Source organism: Pleuronectes platessa, chromosome 5, assembly GCF_947347685.1.
Source record: "Pleuronectes platessa chromosome 5, fPlePla1.1, whole genome shotgun sequence".
Classification (NCBI taxonomy): Eukaryota; Metazoa; Chordata; class Actinopteri; order Pleuronectiformes; family Pleuronectidae; genus Pleuronectes; species Pleuronectes platessa.
The window spans coordinates 3,511,921-3,529,771 of NC_070630.1; the positions used below are offsets into that span (position 1 = coordinate 3,511,921).

Below are 17,851 nucleotides of genomic sequence, written 5' to 3' on the forward strand. Positions count from 1 at the left end.
AACTCTGAATTTAACCAGGTAAGTTTACTCTGAAGTTACCCAGGTGAGTTAACACTTATGTTAACCAGTTGAGTCTGGAGTTACCCAGTTGAGTTAACTCTGAAGTTAACCAGGTGAGTTTACTCTGAAGTTAACCAGTTGAGTTTAAACTGAAGTTAACCAGGTTACACTGAAGTTAACCAGGTGAGTTTAAATTGAAGTTAACCAGGTTACACTGAAGTTAACCAGGTGAGTTAACTCTGAAGTTAACCAGGTGAGTTTAAACTGAAGGTAACCAGGTTACCTTCAAAGTTAACCAGGTGAGTTAACTCTGAAGTTAACCAGGTGAGTTTAAACCGAAGGTAACCAGGTTACACTAAATTTAACCAGGTAAGTTAACTCTGAAGTTAACCAGGGGAGTTAACTCAAGTTACCCAGGTGAGTCAGCGCGGAGGAGGAAGTAGACCGTTTCTCTCCGTCTGATTGTAAAAGCTGTTCCCTGAGCCCGGTGCCTCCCCCTCGGCCTCCCCCTGCCTCCCCCTCGGCCTCCCTCCCTCTCCCCAGGAGCTGCGGGGCTGGGACTCGACACATTCCTGGTTTGACGAGCAGCTCAGCCGCGGCCGCGATTCGCTGAGCAACTCGACACTGGTTCAGAGATGTGTAGAGCCGGAGGATCCGTGGAGGAGCCGCAGTAACGGGACGGACACAGGAAGAGCCCGCGCGGGGGAAACACTCCGGGACCTACCGCTTCTATCCCAACTTTTCCACCGCCACCACCTCCGCTCGACCAGGGGGGGAGTCGTCGCACCTTCGCCCCCGAGAAGCCTGCGCTGCTCCGCCGCGGCTGTGGAACAAACTCCCCTCTCGCCGCGCGTCCACCTCCGGCTGTGTTCATGTTCCCCGCGTCGCCTCTCCCTCCCGGCCCGGGTCTAATGGAGGGCCCCGTAAGGATTTGCCACCAGAAGAATGCGTCTCGCTCCTGATTCCGCCAACGGCTCGCAGCTTTTTTCGCCCCAGCGAGAGAGGTAAGGACCGGGGGAGCGCGCAGGGGGAGTCCGGGCCGGCCTGGGTGCCTCGCTGGCCGGGCTGAGGAGCTACAGGGGGCGGTGTGTGAGTGTGTGTGAACACCGGGGCCAGACCGAGCTCCGGAGGAAGTCACAGAATTAAAAAGGAGGTTTTAAGTTTGTTTCGCAAATATCACAAAGTTTTGAGTAACTTGGTCGAAAGTGGAGAGAAGAGTGAGCACGCGCCTGTCTGGTAAACTGGGGGCGCCCGTGCACGGATATTAATGTGTACACATCCATGAATGAAGTACATCTACTCTGAAATACTACTGGGTTGCATATATTCTTTAATATAAAATCCATTTCCCCTCCATTGCACTGAGGAGATAAACCCCCATAGTGTGTATTTCCATGCCCTGCAGGCTTCATCGTTTTCTTATAGATTACAATCTGCAGACAGGAGAAGAAAAAAGAGAAAAGCCCCCTCATGCATTTCTTTTGTATTTGCACAACAGAAGCCTCCGACATGTCCTGATTGTTCAGCGGGGATCTGTCTGTCCTCCTCGGCTCAGCTCTGCTCGGGATGTGTAACCCAGAGGAAGGAGTCTGGGTGTTTGTTTGGTAAACAGCTCTGGAGGCTCAGGGACACCTCACTGGAACATCTCCCAGTTGGAAACACATGGGCTGCACTACTGGTTTTCTTTGTTTTTTTATATAGAAAATCTCAAATAAGTCGCTGGTTTGGTGGAAAGAGACTGAAATACATGAGACGTGACTTTGTTCTAAAGTTGTATTTTTGTTGTATATCATGGATCCAGTTGGTCCAGGAGCCGGCTGTCTGCCACATTCACCACCGTTTCAGGAACTCTGTGGCTTAGACTAATATTTGAACGTTTTTCTTCCTCGCCCTCCGCAGACAGAGAGCCTTTATTGTTTTAGATGAGTCCCCCGAGGCGGTGTCATAAACGGTGGTTTGGTAAATCCCTGTTAATATTTGGCAAGTGCACAAATCACCGGGCGAAAGCGGAACCAAATGGACTGGTGCCTGCCTGCTGGGATGAGAGTGTCACTGTTCACACACTGGGAACATGTTTGTTTTACTTATTTGGGATTAGGGATGAAATATAAGTGCAGTTATTCACATTATAAAAACAATAGAGATCTTAAAGAATCAATCGGCAGCTTCTCCTTTGATTGAATTTAACGTTTGTGTGTCTTTGATTTGAAAAATAACTATAAGACTGATTGTGTAGTTGTGTATGTGAGGTTATTCTACACAGGTTTTGTTATGTTGTGATCTGCTCAGCTGCATTTAAGGAATATAAAGGAAAGACACCTTTTAAACATTGTAGTTTATTTTGGGAAAAATACAAGATTATTCCCCAATTTTTTTTATTAAATGCATGTTAATGAAGTATATTTTGGTAGTACGCACAATTTTGATATGAATATACGGTTTTCAAAAGTGAATTTACATCAAATAGGTAACGGTGATTGTAATGGTGTGACTGTAGAAACCAGTTGAATTCACTTTTCTTCCCACCTCCTCCCTCCAAGTAATTTCCTGCGTCCGCTGCTGTCCCCTATCATCAGAGCCTCACGGGGACTTTTGTTACATGAGGGCAACTCTTCAGAAAAGTGAACACTTAAAAGTTGTCGAGAACAAAGTCCCGAATCCCTCTCGAATGCATGACATCCAGTCGGTGGGACACGCATGGCTGCTCGCACATAAAACCCTCTCAAGTTCAAACAGTTGCTCGTGCATTGTTGCGTCCCGCGGGGGACAAGGAGACACTTCCGATGGCTTTCAGATCCTCTCGGGGCTCTGCAGATATTGGGTGAGCTTTTGACAGAGGGCAGAGAGAGATTTGCTCTTTTGTGATCACTTTAAAAACCAGAGAGCCGGCCCTCAGGTTCTGAGTCTGACTCTATGACTCTTTTTCTCTTGAAAAGGTGTAGCGGTGTTATTCTTTTGCGGCCGCCTTCCACCAGCCGGCCTCGTTTATACTTAATAGACTCCATGATTTCCTTTAATACCTCGTTCCCTCGCTCTAACCACAATGTGTCCTGTGGCTGCAGTATTTTAGGGTCAGCGTGTGGACAAACCTCTTCTCTGGGTTTCTCCCTGTACGCTGGTGCAGTTACAGCGATAGAATACAGTTCTTATTCTCGTATATGTGATGTTTCCAGATGTTTTAGATTGCAGATTCATGCTTTCGCTGTCAGTCGCTCTTTGTTGGACGCTGGATATACTTCCAAACGGCGTCGTGCTCAAAGAGAACGTGAACATTTATCTTGTGAATGAGAAAATAAACCCAGAAGTACAAGTACAAGCTGCATGACCAATAGCTGCTGTATTTTAAGACCTCTGGATAGTTTTTGTATGATCAGAATCAGAATCAGAAAGGATTTATTGCCAAGTAGGTTCACACCTACCTGGAATTTTCTTTGGTAAAAAAGGTGCATACATTGAACATAAAACATAAAAACACAATAAGTACTTCACATAAGAATGAAATAACTATACATAAAACAAAACAAAATATATACAAGATATAAAAAGTAAAATGCAGAACAGGAGAGAATGAGGATGTGCAATATGCAATATACTGTTGTGTGTGTTAATGTAACACAGAACATCCATGTTGTTAATATGTGTGATTTTTTTCTCCCCATGGTGATTCTGTATCGAGAACGTGATTGAATCAGAGAAACAGCTCCTCAGAAATCAGTGTGTGTTTTTCTGATTTGCAGGGAAATTAATAAACCATTAGTGCCACAGCTCTTATCAGACGAACCCGAACAAAGCACAACCATGCCATTAGGGCCAGTTTGAATAATGTTTGAGCCATTAGGGTGCTGGCTAATGGTAAACACATGTTGCTGTAGGAGAAGAACTATGTTAAGTGGGGGCAATTTGAATGTAAGCATGTGTAATGATACCAGCCCCTGCTCTCATAATGGCTCTCTTGATTTTTTTTTTCTTCTTCCGTGGAGCAGCATTTTAATCACGCCACCACTGACGCCGCAGCAGTGACCAGCGCTTGTTGAACCATGGCAAAACCAGGAAGCGAGCGTGTACACAATTAGTCGATTAGCGGCACGTCAATTAACTGAGGGCTGTGACGCAAAGGAGTGATTCACTGATGGACATTTTTCAAGCATAAATGTCAAACTGCTCTCAGCCTCTCTTTTTTCAAAATATTTGATATTTTGGGAGAAATTAAGGTTTAAGGTATAGTTTCATAGACCAAACGATTAATTGGTTTATATAAAAAGCTCGTTACAGCTCTACATGGCAGTAGATAAGTGGATGAGTGTCTATCTGAGGTGAGTGTGGTGGGAGAGGGTGTGTCCACATGGGTGACTAAAGTATATTCTGGGCACCTCCCACATTCTCATGCTCTTGAGGCCGTACAGTTTTGAGGCCGGCGAGCAAACCTCAACCCCGACCTTAAGCGAATGCAAGTGAATTTAAACCCTAAATCACAGTGTGGCTCGGTTGTTTATTTGGTTTTGCGCTGGGATCTGTCATATCTTCGCGGCAAAAGATCAACCTTAGGCCGAGAAGAAATGTTCGGAGAGTCATAAAACACAGGAGGGGAGGGGGGGGGAAGTAAATTTCCAGCAGCCACCTTATTTTTCATCATCCTCACAATATTTTGACCGCTGGAATTAGGTCTCGCTCGTTTGCTAAATCTCACACGGGCTAATCCATGTCAGCTTCTTGATACGATAAAGAATTTAGTGTGGCGTTTGTTTGGTTGACGTTTGACCCGCCGCTACTTCCAAACTAGAACCAGGCTTGTTTTGAACTCTCGACACATCGCCGTCCTTCTGCTCTCATTTCTCAGAGATTGAGTCATGCTGCCGTGTTTCTCTCCCAGTTTCTAACGCTGGCCTTTACTCCGCGAGCTTCAGCTCTCATTCGTCAAGGACCCGGGCCGAGCTCAGGCCCCCATTAGATGGACAGAGGGGAGATTTGGGCAGACGGCCAAACAGCCCCAATGTTCAAGGAGTCGGGGGGGCGGGGGTGCTGATTGACAACACCCAGCAGCCATGAGCGAGGGGTTGATGGGAAAGATGGGCAGGTCAGAAAAGGGGTTTGAGTTCTTGTGACTGCTGGGCTGGTGAGTGCACCCTGCAGCTGCAGCGCTAACACACACACACACACACACACAATCAAAAGAGAGACTTCACTTTCCACCCTCGCTCTCCCTCCGAGGACGAGCTGTGAGCGGAGCCGGGTCAATTAAATCCGCGAAGGCAAAACGCAGTAGCTGAAGGTGTCCCCTGTGTTTACGTGGAGCTGTCATCGGCGGCACTTCTTATCTTCTCCGAGCTCACACCGTCATTACTTTAACTACACAAACTCATACGTCCCCCCCCCTTCCCCACTTTCTAGCATGTCCCCCAAGGTCTGACAGATGATCCAAACAGCCCCGGCGCTGACTCGCTGTACTATGCAAGCATGTTACTCCAGGAGGTTACAGATAGGCTGCGTGCTTCCTCCGGCACGGCTTCCCTCCGAAATGCCAAAGGGCCGAGCCGACTGCAGCCCGCGATGTGTACGACCACCTTTCAACAGACGGCCGTGTCGGGTTTCTAAAGATTCAGAAAACCTGGAAGGACCTGAAACTGGATAATGACTTTCGAGAGATGTGAGAAATTAAATGAGAAACATCGGGGCGTAATTGTTAAGACAAACAAACAGTATTTTCGGAGCAGCAGAAACAGATGTTGCAGCCCAGCCACTGGAAGAGCAGCGGGAGGACGACGCCGCTGCAGGGGCGAGGACGTCTGCTTCTTCTCGGGAAGATGTTTTGTTTTTCTGTCACTGTAACTGAAAGGCAGGCTGTGACTAAATATAAATGTGTGCGTTTTAAATATGATAAGGGAATGTAAACCGATACGGCGAGCGATATAGATAATGAAAATACCTCAACCGCAGATGGTCAAGAGCTGCGACACGTGAAGGACACGCGTTGATAGAAACTATGATTTTTTTTTTTTTTTTTTAACTGTAGGAAAACGTTTTGTTCTCTTGGCTCAGATCAAATCTCAAACACAGCTGGTTGGTTTGATGAGAAAGACCAGAAGGCTAAGAAAAAGTATTTTTGCCACATGGTTTGACGTTTGTTAGTTTCTGGAGATGCCTTTTTATTATATGCTCATTATCATTCAAGGGAGTGCTCCTTGGCTGGAGTAGCTGTAATGTACATGATGCAGGACACCGCATGTACGAGAGAGAGAGAGAGAGAGAGAGAGAGAGAACAAAAGCTTCTCCCGGAGGGTTCGACGTGGCATTTTTTTTACACAGCCTCTTTCCAAAAACAACAATTTTCCTCATCGTTTTCAATCGAATGCAACGACGCAACAACCCTTTGTCTTCTGCAGCTCTTCAAATGATTCCTCAGCCCCGGGGAGGATTTCAGCGAGTGAACTTCTGAACCGGTCCCTCGCCGACAACTCTCCTTGCAGAAGTATTTCAGAACATGCGAGGGATTCTTTTTTTTTTTTTTGTGTGTGCATCCTCAGCGTCTTCCTGTTTGTCAGCTCCATTTCTTTTTTTCCCTTCCTGCATCTGACCCCGACTGAATAAGCCTGACTAAGTCCGTTGCTTCAGCGCAGGCCTCAGGAGCTAAGAGCCTTTTCTTCTCGAAACTTTTGAGCAACCGCAACTTTCTATTTCAAATGTTGAACCAATAAGTCACATCTGACGTGGGTTTTTTTTTTTTTTTCAGACTGTGAGCGCTGTTGAAAAGCCAGCACAGGGATCAGCAGGACTATATTAAGGCAGAAGTAGTGGCTGGCACTCCCCTCTGGCTGACAAACAGGCTACTTGTTTGAAGGGCTGTTTTTGAGTGTGAGGCCGTGTGGGTACTGCTGCCGCTGCCTGCCTCCAGGCCTGTGGTTACGGGTGCCATTTTGGGCCCTTCCCTCCACCAAGATGTGGCCCCTTGGGGAGCGACGGAACCCCTTATTTGTAAAAAGAGATATTCAAAGTGAGCGGAGGAATTTGAGTCAGAGGGATGGAACATGTGGTTCGGTTGCAGCCTTCTGCATCGTGCTGGGAATCTTTCGGAGATGGAGCCGTTACTCAACGTGCTGCAGTCGAGTGTCGTCTCCGCCCGGTGATTTATGGATTCATGGTCTGACCGACTTTTATCAAGTAAATATAAATCAGTGTTATTTCTTTGCGGTGCTCGTACACAGTAGCAAACACAAACAAACCTACGCAAAGAATGCACCGAGCGAGCAAACCCCACGGTTTTGTATTGTTACTGTGTTGTGCTGTTGTCATGCTGTTGTGTTTCTCTTGAAAACTTAATTTCACCAAAACGCTCTCCTCACCTCCAGCAGCCCAGACCCACAACATGTTTCTTATGATTTGACCAAGAGCCAGAAGTGGAAACTCAGACGATGTGTGTGTTGATCCATCACCACCGAGTTTGTTTTGCGATCACTTGATTGCCACACAACAAGCTTGAAGTGTTACATGGCGGGACGGATAAACATTTAGACAAACTAAATAAAGCGTTTACACGCTCCGTAGGGGACGGAGTATTTATCCTTGCGTCCTCACACTTGTACATACAAGGGAGCCAGTTTGCTTGTTTGGGTTTTTGCAAGAGATTTGTCGAATTGGTGAAGACTAATTATATTTGAACCTTTTTTTACATGTGTTTGTTTTTGTTCCGCTGGCTCGCTATGGAGCTCAGACCTTTTTTAGTCTCCCCCCCCCTTCCTCCCCCTTCCTGTGAATACACGACCATCCCTCCATTATAGTTGCCGAGTCAATTCATCATCCTGAGAAATGAAAGTACTCGGTACGTACTGTTTTTCTCACGCCTCTCAAGTGACAAACAAAGGAAAACACCCTGTGAGCAACCGACTCCAGTTGTATTTTCGGCCGCTTTAAAAACCCGACTTTGTAAAAAACGCAGTTCCTTCTTCGTAGCTGTTTGGACAACCGGCCGATTTGTTTTTTTGTCGCATATGTTTGAAATTACGTTATTTGATGTATGTTTTTAGTCTGAAAGTGCTTTTGGTCGTCGGCCAGGGAACCATCAGGAGGAGACTGAGCAGGAACTGTTGTCTGCGTCTTTGCTGCTTGTTGCCTTAGAGACACAGGGAGTGATGGAATCCAGGAGAGCTGGGGAGGGACGGGAGACTGCGCCGAGGGGAGGAGGGGTGGGGGGGGGGGGCAGCTGGATCAGATCACCACATGCCGATAGTTCACAGCCTACACAAGAGCATTTAAACACACAGAGAGCGTCCCCACTCCCCCGGAGAAGGTGGACGTTTGGCAAACTCCATAATTTTTCCTCCCCTGCATCGATGTGTTTTTTCTCTCATCTCTCTAATCAAGGCTGATACGGAGGAATGTGAATCTGTGGCCTCCTCTGCCCTGGTGCCACGGCTGCACAATCCCAGCTCCCCTCTCGCCTGGCGTGATGAATCAGACTCTTGGCACATGTTGGAGATCAGTGTTATAACACACCCTGCAGGCAAGAAGGCCTTCTTGTGCATTCCTCCTTTCCATCAGAATTACCTTTTTTCGTCTGAACAGACGTTCCCCTGTGGGCTGAAAGGCCTGTGAAATCAGCCGGAAGGGCCTAGAGAGCCTCGACAATGGGGAAGGGTTGTTAGTTACATGCGCTTTGCAAAAGGTCTCGAGGTGGACTTGTATGGTGGCGATACCCGTGGATCTGTTTCCAGTGTCCGAGGCCGCTATTGAGTTTCGCCCCTGTGGTTAATCCTGCTGTTCAGGACCTTGGGAAACAACCGTACCTCCCCACCCTCCTGTCCCTCCTCCCCACAGATTCCCAGGAAAAACAAGACATTGCAGAACAATCTCCAATTAAGATGGGTCTTACATACTGTACCATTCAGTCCCCACTCGCTCTCCCCCACCGTCTCAGTCTTTCTGCCCCCCTCCACCCACATTTCTCTCCCCTCTCAGCCCGCTGTTTGTGTCCTCGGCCAACAGGCCTCGGGGTAGAATTAGCGCTGTCTCCCAGGTCCCGGCCCTGGCACTTTGGGAGGGTCGGGCTTTGGTGAACGGAGGCGTTGAGGGGGAGGAAAGGAGGGGAAGGGTATGTGTGTCCTTGGTAAACAGGGCTTTGTGGGATGTGACTGTCTGATCCCCGGGGGCCTCTCCTTTCATTCCTCCTCTCATCTGATCCCACACCAGGCTGGTGTCGTCAGGGCTGCGGCGTCGCCGAGTTCTGGGACCCGCTTGGCCTCGCCGTCACCCCGCGCCTCCCGGACTGCTAATGCTCGGCCTGCCGGCAGACACACAGAGGGACGGCAGTGTCTGAAAAGCAGACCGTCCTCGAAGATGTCTCTCGCTTGTCTCCTGCAGTCCCACTGAGTGTGAATGATTTATTAAAGAGTCTTGACCCAACTCTCCTGCAGAATGTCAGGTTCAGGCGAGGGCAGGTCTTTTTGTTTCACGGGTCGGCTAAACCCTTCCAACGTTGTTTTCTCTTTACCTCTCAGGGGGAAACCAACAGCGCCTCTCTTCTCTGCCATCGTAATTCCCTCAGTTGATTCCAAATCATGTCTCCCTCTTTCTCTCCCTTTCTTTAGCTCTCTCCCCTTCTCTAAGTCGGTACCACTTTTTTTTTAATAACGTCTCGGTCTTTAATCAGACCGAGTTAGACCATACCACTCATTAGTTTCCTCCGTGGCCCCATGCTGCCTCACCCAGAACCAATAGAGGAAGCTAATAATGGCCTACATAGAGTCTCTTCTCTCGGGAGGCTCTTCCCAAACTCCTCTGCCGAGCTCAATGCAGTTGGGCTGAATCATCAGTCGGATTTGGCAGCCGTGGACGCGAATGCAGCCATTATCTATGCGTCTCTATCTCCGGGCCAAATAAAGAGGGAGGAGAAGAGTCTGGGCTTTGCACATTTTCACCTCACAGAGAAGGGCTCACCTCTTTGCAGCCCCAGCTCCTTTTACTCCCCTCCCAGAGAGCTTTTCTCTCCAGTTTCTCTCGTATGCCCCCCCCCCCTCCCATTGCCTCTCATCTTCTTTTGAATTTATCTCCCATCTCTTGTGTGTGAGTGTGTCTCTCTCTTTCTCTCTGTCTCTCTGTCTCTCTCTCTCTCTCTCTCTCTCTGTGGAGCTGAGGAATGTGTGTGCTGCAGATCCTCTGTCAGTGAGATGTGGGGCGAGTGCAGACAGGTTTGGGGTATAGCATGTGAATCGGCTTCAGCACACATGTCAGATTAGACCATCATACCAGAAAAGACTTGCTCGTTCTCTTACACCCGACTGCTCCCTCGCCCTTAAAGTCTTTATCTCCCACTCCGGCTTAATGGCCACTTGTTACACTTTTCCCTCCCTCCTTTTTTTTTTTTTTTTTTTTGGGAAGATAAACCTTTCTGATTTATTGGATTTGTACCACTCCGGTGTATTGATTGTGGTGGCAGCCGGGATCGGCCCCTTGTTATCCAATCAGCGTCGGAGCTGCTCCGCCGTGTTGCTGGTTGGCTCTGGTTCAGCGGTGCAGTCGTGTGAAGCGGAGAGGAGGCCTGCAGGCCCCGGCCTCCATCGGCAGCACCAGTTGTGACCTGTTCCTCCTCTGCCCTCCAGGTCTTTGATGCGCCGCCGTGTTGCTTTTGTCCCTGTTTACCCAATACGACAGGGATATGGGCCAGCCCCACATGGGGGCAGATGGGGCTTTAAGTAGTTCCTGCAGAGAGGAGGCCTAAAAAGAAGTGCAGGTGCTAACCCCCACCGCCACCATCCCCACCGCCCACCTACCCCCCCGAACTCAAACCCCTTTCCCTTCCCTGAGGGCAGCCTGTCAGTGTGTTTATTTTTTCCTGTGTCATCACCAGGGATCCCTCTCGTCCTACAAGGGGATAGATGTGAGTTTTGTGTTACTACCAAGATGGATGGATAAAGCTTCTGCGTGTTAATGCCACAGTTTATCTCTGGAAGGGAGAGCGACAGATAATATACGAGTTTTAAAGCTTCGAGGAAAGGATTCAAGTTGTCGGAGGAGACTTGTTTCACACACTTAAGCCAAGTGTCAGTCAAACATTTCCCAAGCATGCGTGGGTCAACCCCCACACCTGTAAAAAAAAAAAGAGAGGAACTTTTCCACTTGAACTCACTGACACTGACCTCCTTTATTTTCATAAACTGTCACATGTGTCTGTATATCAGCTTTCAACGGTGTCTGTTTGGTACGCAGGATGTCTCTGCAATTTACAGCCGGTCGACCCCGCGTTGAGAATGGTCATGCATCTCCAGTGTATAAGTGCAAAAACAGAGAGTAACACAAGATCAGAGCCGGGACGGGAGCAGGAAATCTGGAAGGCAGGATTTTCTTCCTTCTACGTTTGTGTAGTCTGGAGATTTGAGGGAGAGCACAGGAGCGAGGGAGTGGGCTGGCCCGGAGATCAACGCCGGACCAGAGGAGTCGGCTCTCGGGCTGATCAGACTTCATTTGACGAGGACTTCCCCCCTTTTGTCAGAGAACCACTCCAGCCTTTGTCTGGGGGGGGGTGTCTGCTCAGGAGGAAGCAGGACTTGCCTTTTCCACCCAGCCGCTGCCGCTGCCAGCATCGGGACGACTCTCTGTGATGAGGGATACAAGATATCCTCTCAGTGTCTGTCTCCACTGAGGCGGCTTCATGGTGGCGGATGTCAGAGGGAAAGCCAAACAGATAAGGAGGCAGGAATGATGCCCCTGTGTTTCCTCGTTGTGCCAGATCGATGGGCCAGATAGGCAGCTGTGTGTGTGTTTACACGAGGGCACCCAGTCGGAGCTGTATCGCCCAACCGCTACGCCCACTGGGAGGAAGTGAACGCTCGAACTGAGACGCAGGCAGAAAATTAGATAAAGACAGAGAGGGTTGCAAAATCGGCTCTTGGTCCTCGTCGTACCATTTACCAATGTGCCTGCGCTTGGCTGTGCATTTTTTTATAGCACTGTTGCTCATTATTGTAATTATATATCATTATTCCGGCACAGAGAGAAAGATAGTTTCCATTGATGACATGGGGGCAGCGTGCAGGGCCTGTTGCAACTTGTGGGATAAAGAAAAAACGCCAGCGTGAGAGATGTGGGTTTGATCTGCCTGAGTGGGAATGCACACACTTTAACTGGAGCCTGAAACGCATGAGGACGCACAATGTAGTGTGTTCAATTCTACACAGTCAGAAGTATGTGTCGTTGTTGTAGAAGTTCAAACTGAAAATGTAACTTTTGGGATTGGGTTTGACTGTTTCTTTCCAGTTTTTAATGTTACTTTAAAGCACTTTTGTTGTGTGCGTGTGTGTGTGTGTGTGTGTGTGTTGCTGGTGGTGACCTCTGGGGGCTGGTCCAGGGCCACCAGACACCCGCTGGTTCACCCTCTCTCTCTGCTCCTCCCCGACCCCTGACCTCCGGGTGAGAAGGGGGCGTGGGCCAGGAGCTGGGAGAGTTTATTATTTCCTGCCTCCTCTCTCCTCCTCCTCTCATGTTGCCCTCTGAGAGAGAGAGAGAGAGAGAGAGAGAGAGCGAGGGAGCAAGATGAAGCGAGTGAGAAACGAGTGTGTGAATAAAGCATCTGTGTCTCATTGGTTGGATCACAGAGGAGCGAGTGTCTGCCCAGCGTCACTCACAGCCAGCGGTGAAACTCTGGATAATTGATGGATCATTGAGGTCATTTATCAAGAGAGATTTTCTGCTTGCGTTTTTCTTTTCATAATTGCAAATTGGATATCATCATGTTTCTTGAGTTTTCAAAGCAGTTCAAAGAATCCGGGCAGGTTTTTTTTCTTCTTCCCATCACCTACTCGAGAGGAAGCTAAGCATCTTGACCTGTTTGACTGTTGCCCAGATGAAACTGTGTTTAGGTTGGAGGGCTCGAAACCCGCTCGGCTTCGCTGATCCCACGCAGACATCATCCTTTTTAATTTGACCCACCCCTCGGCCTTTTCCGCTAGTGTCTGCGAACCGTCGAAGCGCCAGTGTGAATATCACAGCTGGACGGCCATTGTCCCTCTGGCCTCAGGCTCGAACCCTGCACCGACCAGTAACCTGGGATCAAAGCTGGCCCGGATTACTCTTAGCAAAAGAAGGGAGGAGGTGCCGCAGTCGGAGGGGGTCGGGTTGAAAAGGATCGAGGAATGCTCCTAATTACGTCCCCTCCACTCCTTTTCTGTCTCTCACTCCGGCTCCTCTCTTGTCTCCCCGTGTGTGTCTGGGCCTGCACTTCAGGCTACAGTGAACCTGTGAGGGAGCAACACACTGTGACAAGAGAGTGATATTAAGAGCGAGGCGACAGTCTCTCCAGAGCCACTCCATTAGCGCGAGATCTTAGCGGCCCAGCGTGGGGGGGGGGGGGGGCAGAGGGGCCTCCGTGGAGACAGTGAAGTGGGTGAGAAGAAGACGGGTCACAGGACGGGGAGGGAGCTGGAGATCAAGGAGTGTGTAAAGAGGATGTGTTGTGAAGATTAGAGAGATTGTCGTATAGAATTCATTTGCAGCCGAGTGGAGTTCTTCGCCCCCCCCCCCCCCCCCCCCCCCGCCGGCTCACGTGTTTTAAAGTTTATTTCTGACCCCGTGCACGTGCTGTCACGTCTGCAGGCCGAGCTCTGGTCTGATGTGTTTCTCATCTCGTCTGTGCGCCGCAGGTTTGCAGAACGTGTCGGACAACACGGCTGCTGACAGGGGTCGAAGTGCACCATGGACAGTGGCCTAAGGGTCCTCCTGTCCACTGTGCTGTGTCTCAGCCAGTCTCTGCTCATCAGCTGCTCATGTAAGTTGCTTATCTTACACTTATATTTGTTTCTGAATGTTTATAAAGGGGACAAGTCTACAGCAGAAGTATCCTGGATAGAGACGCTACCATCTTGTCCTGGTCATGTCATTTGGAGTCCTGAATCAATCTCATCTGTCAATCATGACATCTCAGCCTGTCAAATAACTGATTAAAATCAATCGTATCAGGAAAATTAAGATTTGACCAAACATCACTTTGATAAGAGCGACTTCAAACGACAGAAAACGACTGGGGGAACCATCTATTTGACGTAGTTTGTGGGCTGGCCACAAGGGGGCAATCCAGATGTTTTGGCTTCACTTTAGGGGAGCTGTCATGTGACTATTTATATTTTATATATTTCATAATCAAGAAAAGAACATTGTTTAATGTGACACATGTTGTTCACTATTACATTTATCACCAGCTTTGCAGCTCTTATTATTTCAGTTGCATAATCTACAAATTTCACCCTCATCAGTTTACTTGTTGCTGTTTTCATCAAATAAAACCCTAAAATAACGTAATAAATAATAATAATATAATAAATCAAATTATGCAACTTTAAATTAATAATAATAAATAATAAAATTACTTTGCTTTGTTTAAATTAGTTAAGGATTTATGTTTCTTAAAAACGGTAGCTTTGTGTAATTTGAGGTATTTGACCCTTCATGACAAAATGATTGATTTCTGATTCTGAACCTGTCTTTCTTTGTTCTCGTCTCCCCCACCAGCTCAGTACCCGTTCTTCAGCTCCGAACCCGCCTCCCTGGTTCAGAGTCGAGGCTCCGTAGCTCGCCTGCGCTGCTCAGTGAATCCTCCGTCAGCCTCCGTGTCCTGGCGCTTCCGAGGTCGTCCCCTGGACCAGGACGCCCTGCCGGATGTGGAGCTCAGCGGAGGCTCCCTCACCATCTCCTCCCTTCAGCCAAGCCACGCTGGCGCCTATCAGTGTGTGGCACGCTTCGACCACGGGCCGGCCATCGCCAGTCGCCTGGCTCGTGTTGACATAGCAGGTACGGATACAGAGAACTGCCCCTCTGTGCATACTCCTGCTCACTTCAAAGCAGTGTGGTGGAGAAAGAAAGGAAGTGGCCTTGAGAAAGGGAAGGCCATTTTCTAAGTGTTGAACGCTGCCTGCTGCTGAGTGGCCGAGGGGAAGGAAGCAGTAGGAGTTTTTCTACTCGGGCACCGATCCAGATGCCTCTTGACCGGTATCCTTAATGAGCCTCGGGCTTTCCTGTGTGGTGTGCTATGCTCCTGCTGGGATGCCGCTTGCTGTTGGACACAACACTCGGGGGGGATGACCCTGATCTTCAACTGTATCAAGCTAAATAGAATCACTCACTGCAACAATAAACAAACCCAGTGATCCAACACAAACAGCTGGAGGAGCACTTCGGGCCTTCGCTCTGCTCTGCGCTGCCGCTCAGCTCAGACGGAATGTTTCACAGGCTGCTGAGAAAAAACCCAGTTTGACTAAAGACTTCCTCTTTTTCTCTGACCAATGCAGAAATTTCCGAATATGAAGCCGGCAGACGACGGTCGTTGTCGGTGCAGGAAGGAAGCCCGGTCCTCATAGAGTGTCCCCTGCCGCACAGCGTCCCTGCAGCACGACCCAGACTCCGAGTCCGAGGGGAGTGGATGGAAGCTTCCACAGGTTTGTGTGAAACCAGTGAATTATGGTCTTCAGCTGGAGATTAATAATGTGATTCTATATAATAACATAAACAGTAGCAACAAGAGCTTTGGTTTTGTTAATCTAATGCAGATTGTTTTGCAAATCAGTGAGCAGAAAAACCTTTGATTACATTAAGTGTTTCTTTTAGGATTTATTGAATTTTTACCACATTTTTACCATATTTATTGTCGTCTGATAAAATCACATTTACAATAATTTAATTCACCAGATCCTGGTTTAAGGTAAACACTGGGTCTTATGCAAGAGCCACATACAAACAGGTTAGTTTAGTTCGTACACACGATCAAGGAGAATTCACCAATTCTCCAGTATTTTGAGTTTCATGCAGGTATGGACATAATTTAAGAGTCACGTGAAATAACTGTTTTCACTGATGGATTTTATGTTTCATTAGTTTTGGAACAATTACAAATAAGTACATAAAATATAACTCCTACTTTTGTTGACTCTTAATTTAATTATGTAACAACTAAATGAACTCACGACAGGATCAAACATAGAAGACATTTAGGAACAAGTTCATGCATCAGGCCCGGTATCTTGAATCTGTGTGTACCTAAGTTGTGTTATTATTGAAAATACTTCATCCTTCTCTTTCCAGGTGATTATTTAGTTCTCCCGTCTGGAAACCTTCAGATTGTCTCGGCCTCGGTCCAGAACCAGGGGATGTACAAGTGTGGAGCGTTAAACCCGATCACCGGAGAAACCGTCCTCCAGCCTCACGGTACCAAGTTATCAGTGAAACGTAAGTCAGGTGGTATCTCATTAGGACTCCTCCCTCTGTCAGCTGTGTTTTCTGTTACTGTCTGCTAACGTGGGACATTTTTTACGTTTTCAGATTTAGACGCCCCCCCCTCCTCCTCCTCCTCCTCCTCCCCGGTGCGGATAGCCTACCCCACCGCCCCCATGACGGTTGAGGTGCTGCAGTCGCGGCCTCTGACGCTGGAGTGTGTCGTGGCTGGTCGTCCTGCACCGGCGGCCAAATGGTTGAAGGACGGTAAGGAGGTGTCACCGGGGCCTCGTCGCCAGCAGCAGCACAACAACCTGGCGTTTGCGACGGTGACGAGGAGCGACGAAGGGCGGTACACCTGCGCGGCTGAGAGCGAGCAGGGGGGCGTGGTCAGCGCCAACTACACGGTGACCGTCCTCGGTGAGACACAGAGGAGAGAGGTTCTCTACGTGGTGACTGGTTTTCATCAGGTGGTCCCGGAGGTTAACGTCTCCTCCTCTCCTCCACAGAGCCGGTGTCTGTCCTCCAGGGTCTGACGGACCAGCTCGTCTCTCCCGGCTCCAGTGCTTACTTCACCTGCGCGGCGAAGGGAAGCCCCCCCCCCAACATCACGTGGCTGTTCAACGCCGATCCCATCACGCCGTCACGCCGCTTTCAGATCTCTGGATCCTCATTGGTTATTACCGACGTGACACCACAGGATGTAGGCGTTTACCAGTGTGTGTTGGACAACGGGATCGGGTCGGCACAGTCACAGGGAATGATGACAACGCAGTCAGGTAAATAATCCACGAGTTATCTTATTCTGATTTGTTTTATTCCAGCTATCTCTGTTTTTTTTTTGTCATTTATTGGGTGATACGTCTAAAAAACAGAAGTAAATGAATTACTACAACTTTATCTTTACCTGAGTGCTTCAGAAAAATGATTGAATAGGTTTTTGCCTCCTTAAATCCTTAATTTCTTGCTGGTGTTAAAAGTCGTGAAGGCTTCTCAGCAGGCAGGTTCTCTGTGGGCCTGCACGTACAGTAACTGCAGGGAGTCCTTGCTGTGTGTGTGTGTGTGTCTGTGTGTGTCTGTGTGTGTGTGTATTGCTGATGCTGGTAGGAAAGGTTTGGCCAAGGCCGCCCTCCTCCTGAGCCGTGAACTGAGCTTGAGCGTGAGAGTGAGCTTTGTGCACGCCGTCGGGGATAAGCCCCCGGACGCTGGAATGCAAGGAGTAGCCGTGGAGGGTTATGACGAGGACCAGACCACCCAGCTGTCAACATCATACACAACTGCCTTTTATTTATTAACACATCACAACCCTCCCCTCCCTGCACGGTTCTCCCCCGAGTGAACCCCCCCCCCCCCCCCTCCACCACCCCACCTCTACTCCCAGGGCGCCTCCACGCCAAGGCCCCATTCCTCCTCAGCTCGCCCCGGTATCTGCGGAGTGATTAATACCGACGCATGTGGCACGTTAGGGAGGACGAGTTTGGAGAAGAAGGAGGTTCCCTGTGGAACTGCTGCTGGAGGAAGAAGAGTTTAGAGCTTTAATATCTGTGGCTGCAGATCGTACACAGAGAACAGAGCCAAGCTGATAGGGAGACGCGTCCAGCGGAGGTAAACACTGCGTCAGTTTGCAGGTACCAGGCACCGCGGAGTATTGAGTAATCGCTCTGTT

The 17,851-nt window shown here is 48.8% G+C and overlaps 1 protein-coding gene across 1 annotated transcript in view; it reads left to right on the forward strand.

The window, feature by feature from the left end:
* Positions 1 to 873: 873 nt before the first annotated feature.
* cdon (cell adhesion associated, oncogene regulated) overlaps positions 874 to 17,851 on the forward strand; it is a 52,966-nt gene continuing 35,988 nt past the window's right edge. Inside the window, exons 1-7 of the mRNA XM_053423681.1 lie at positions 874 to 1,004; positions 13,626 to 13,750; positions 14,491 to 14,769; positions 15,267 to 15,413; positions 16,057 to 16,200; positions 16,294 to 16,605; positions 16,695 to 16,964. Coding sequence (XP_053279656.1) covers positions 13,678 to 13,750; positions 14,491 to 14,769; positions 15,267 to 15,413; positions 16,057 to 16,200; positions 16,294 to 16,605; positions 16,695 to 16,964 — 1,225 coding nt within the window. The 5' untranslated portion in view covers positions 874 to 1,004; positions 13,626 to 13,677. The remainder of the gene's footprint in view (positions 1,005 to 13,625; positions 13,751 to 14,490; positions 14,770 to 15,266; positions 15,414 to 16,056; positions 16,201 to 16,293; positions 16,606 to 16,694; positions 16,965 to 17,851) is intronic.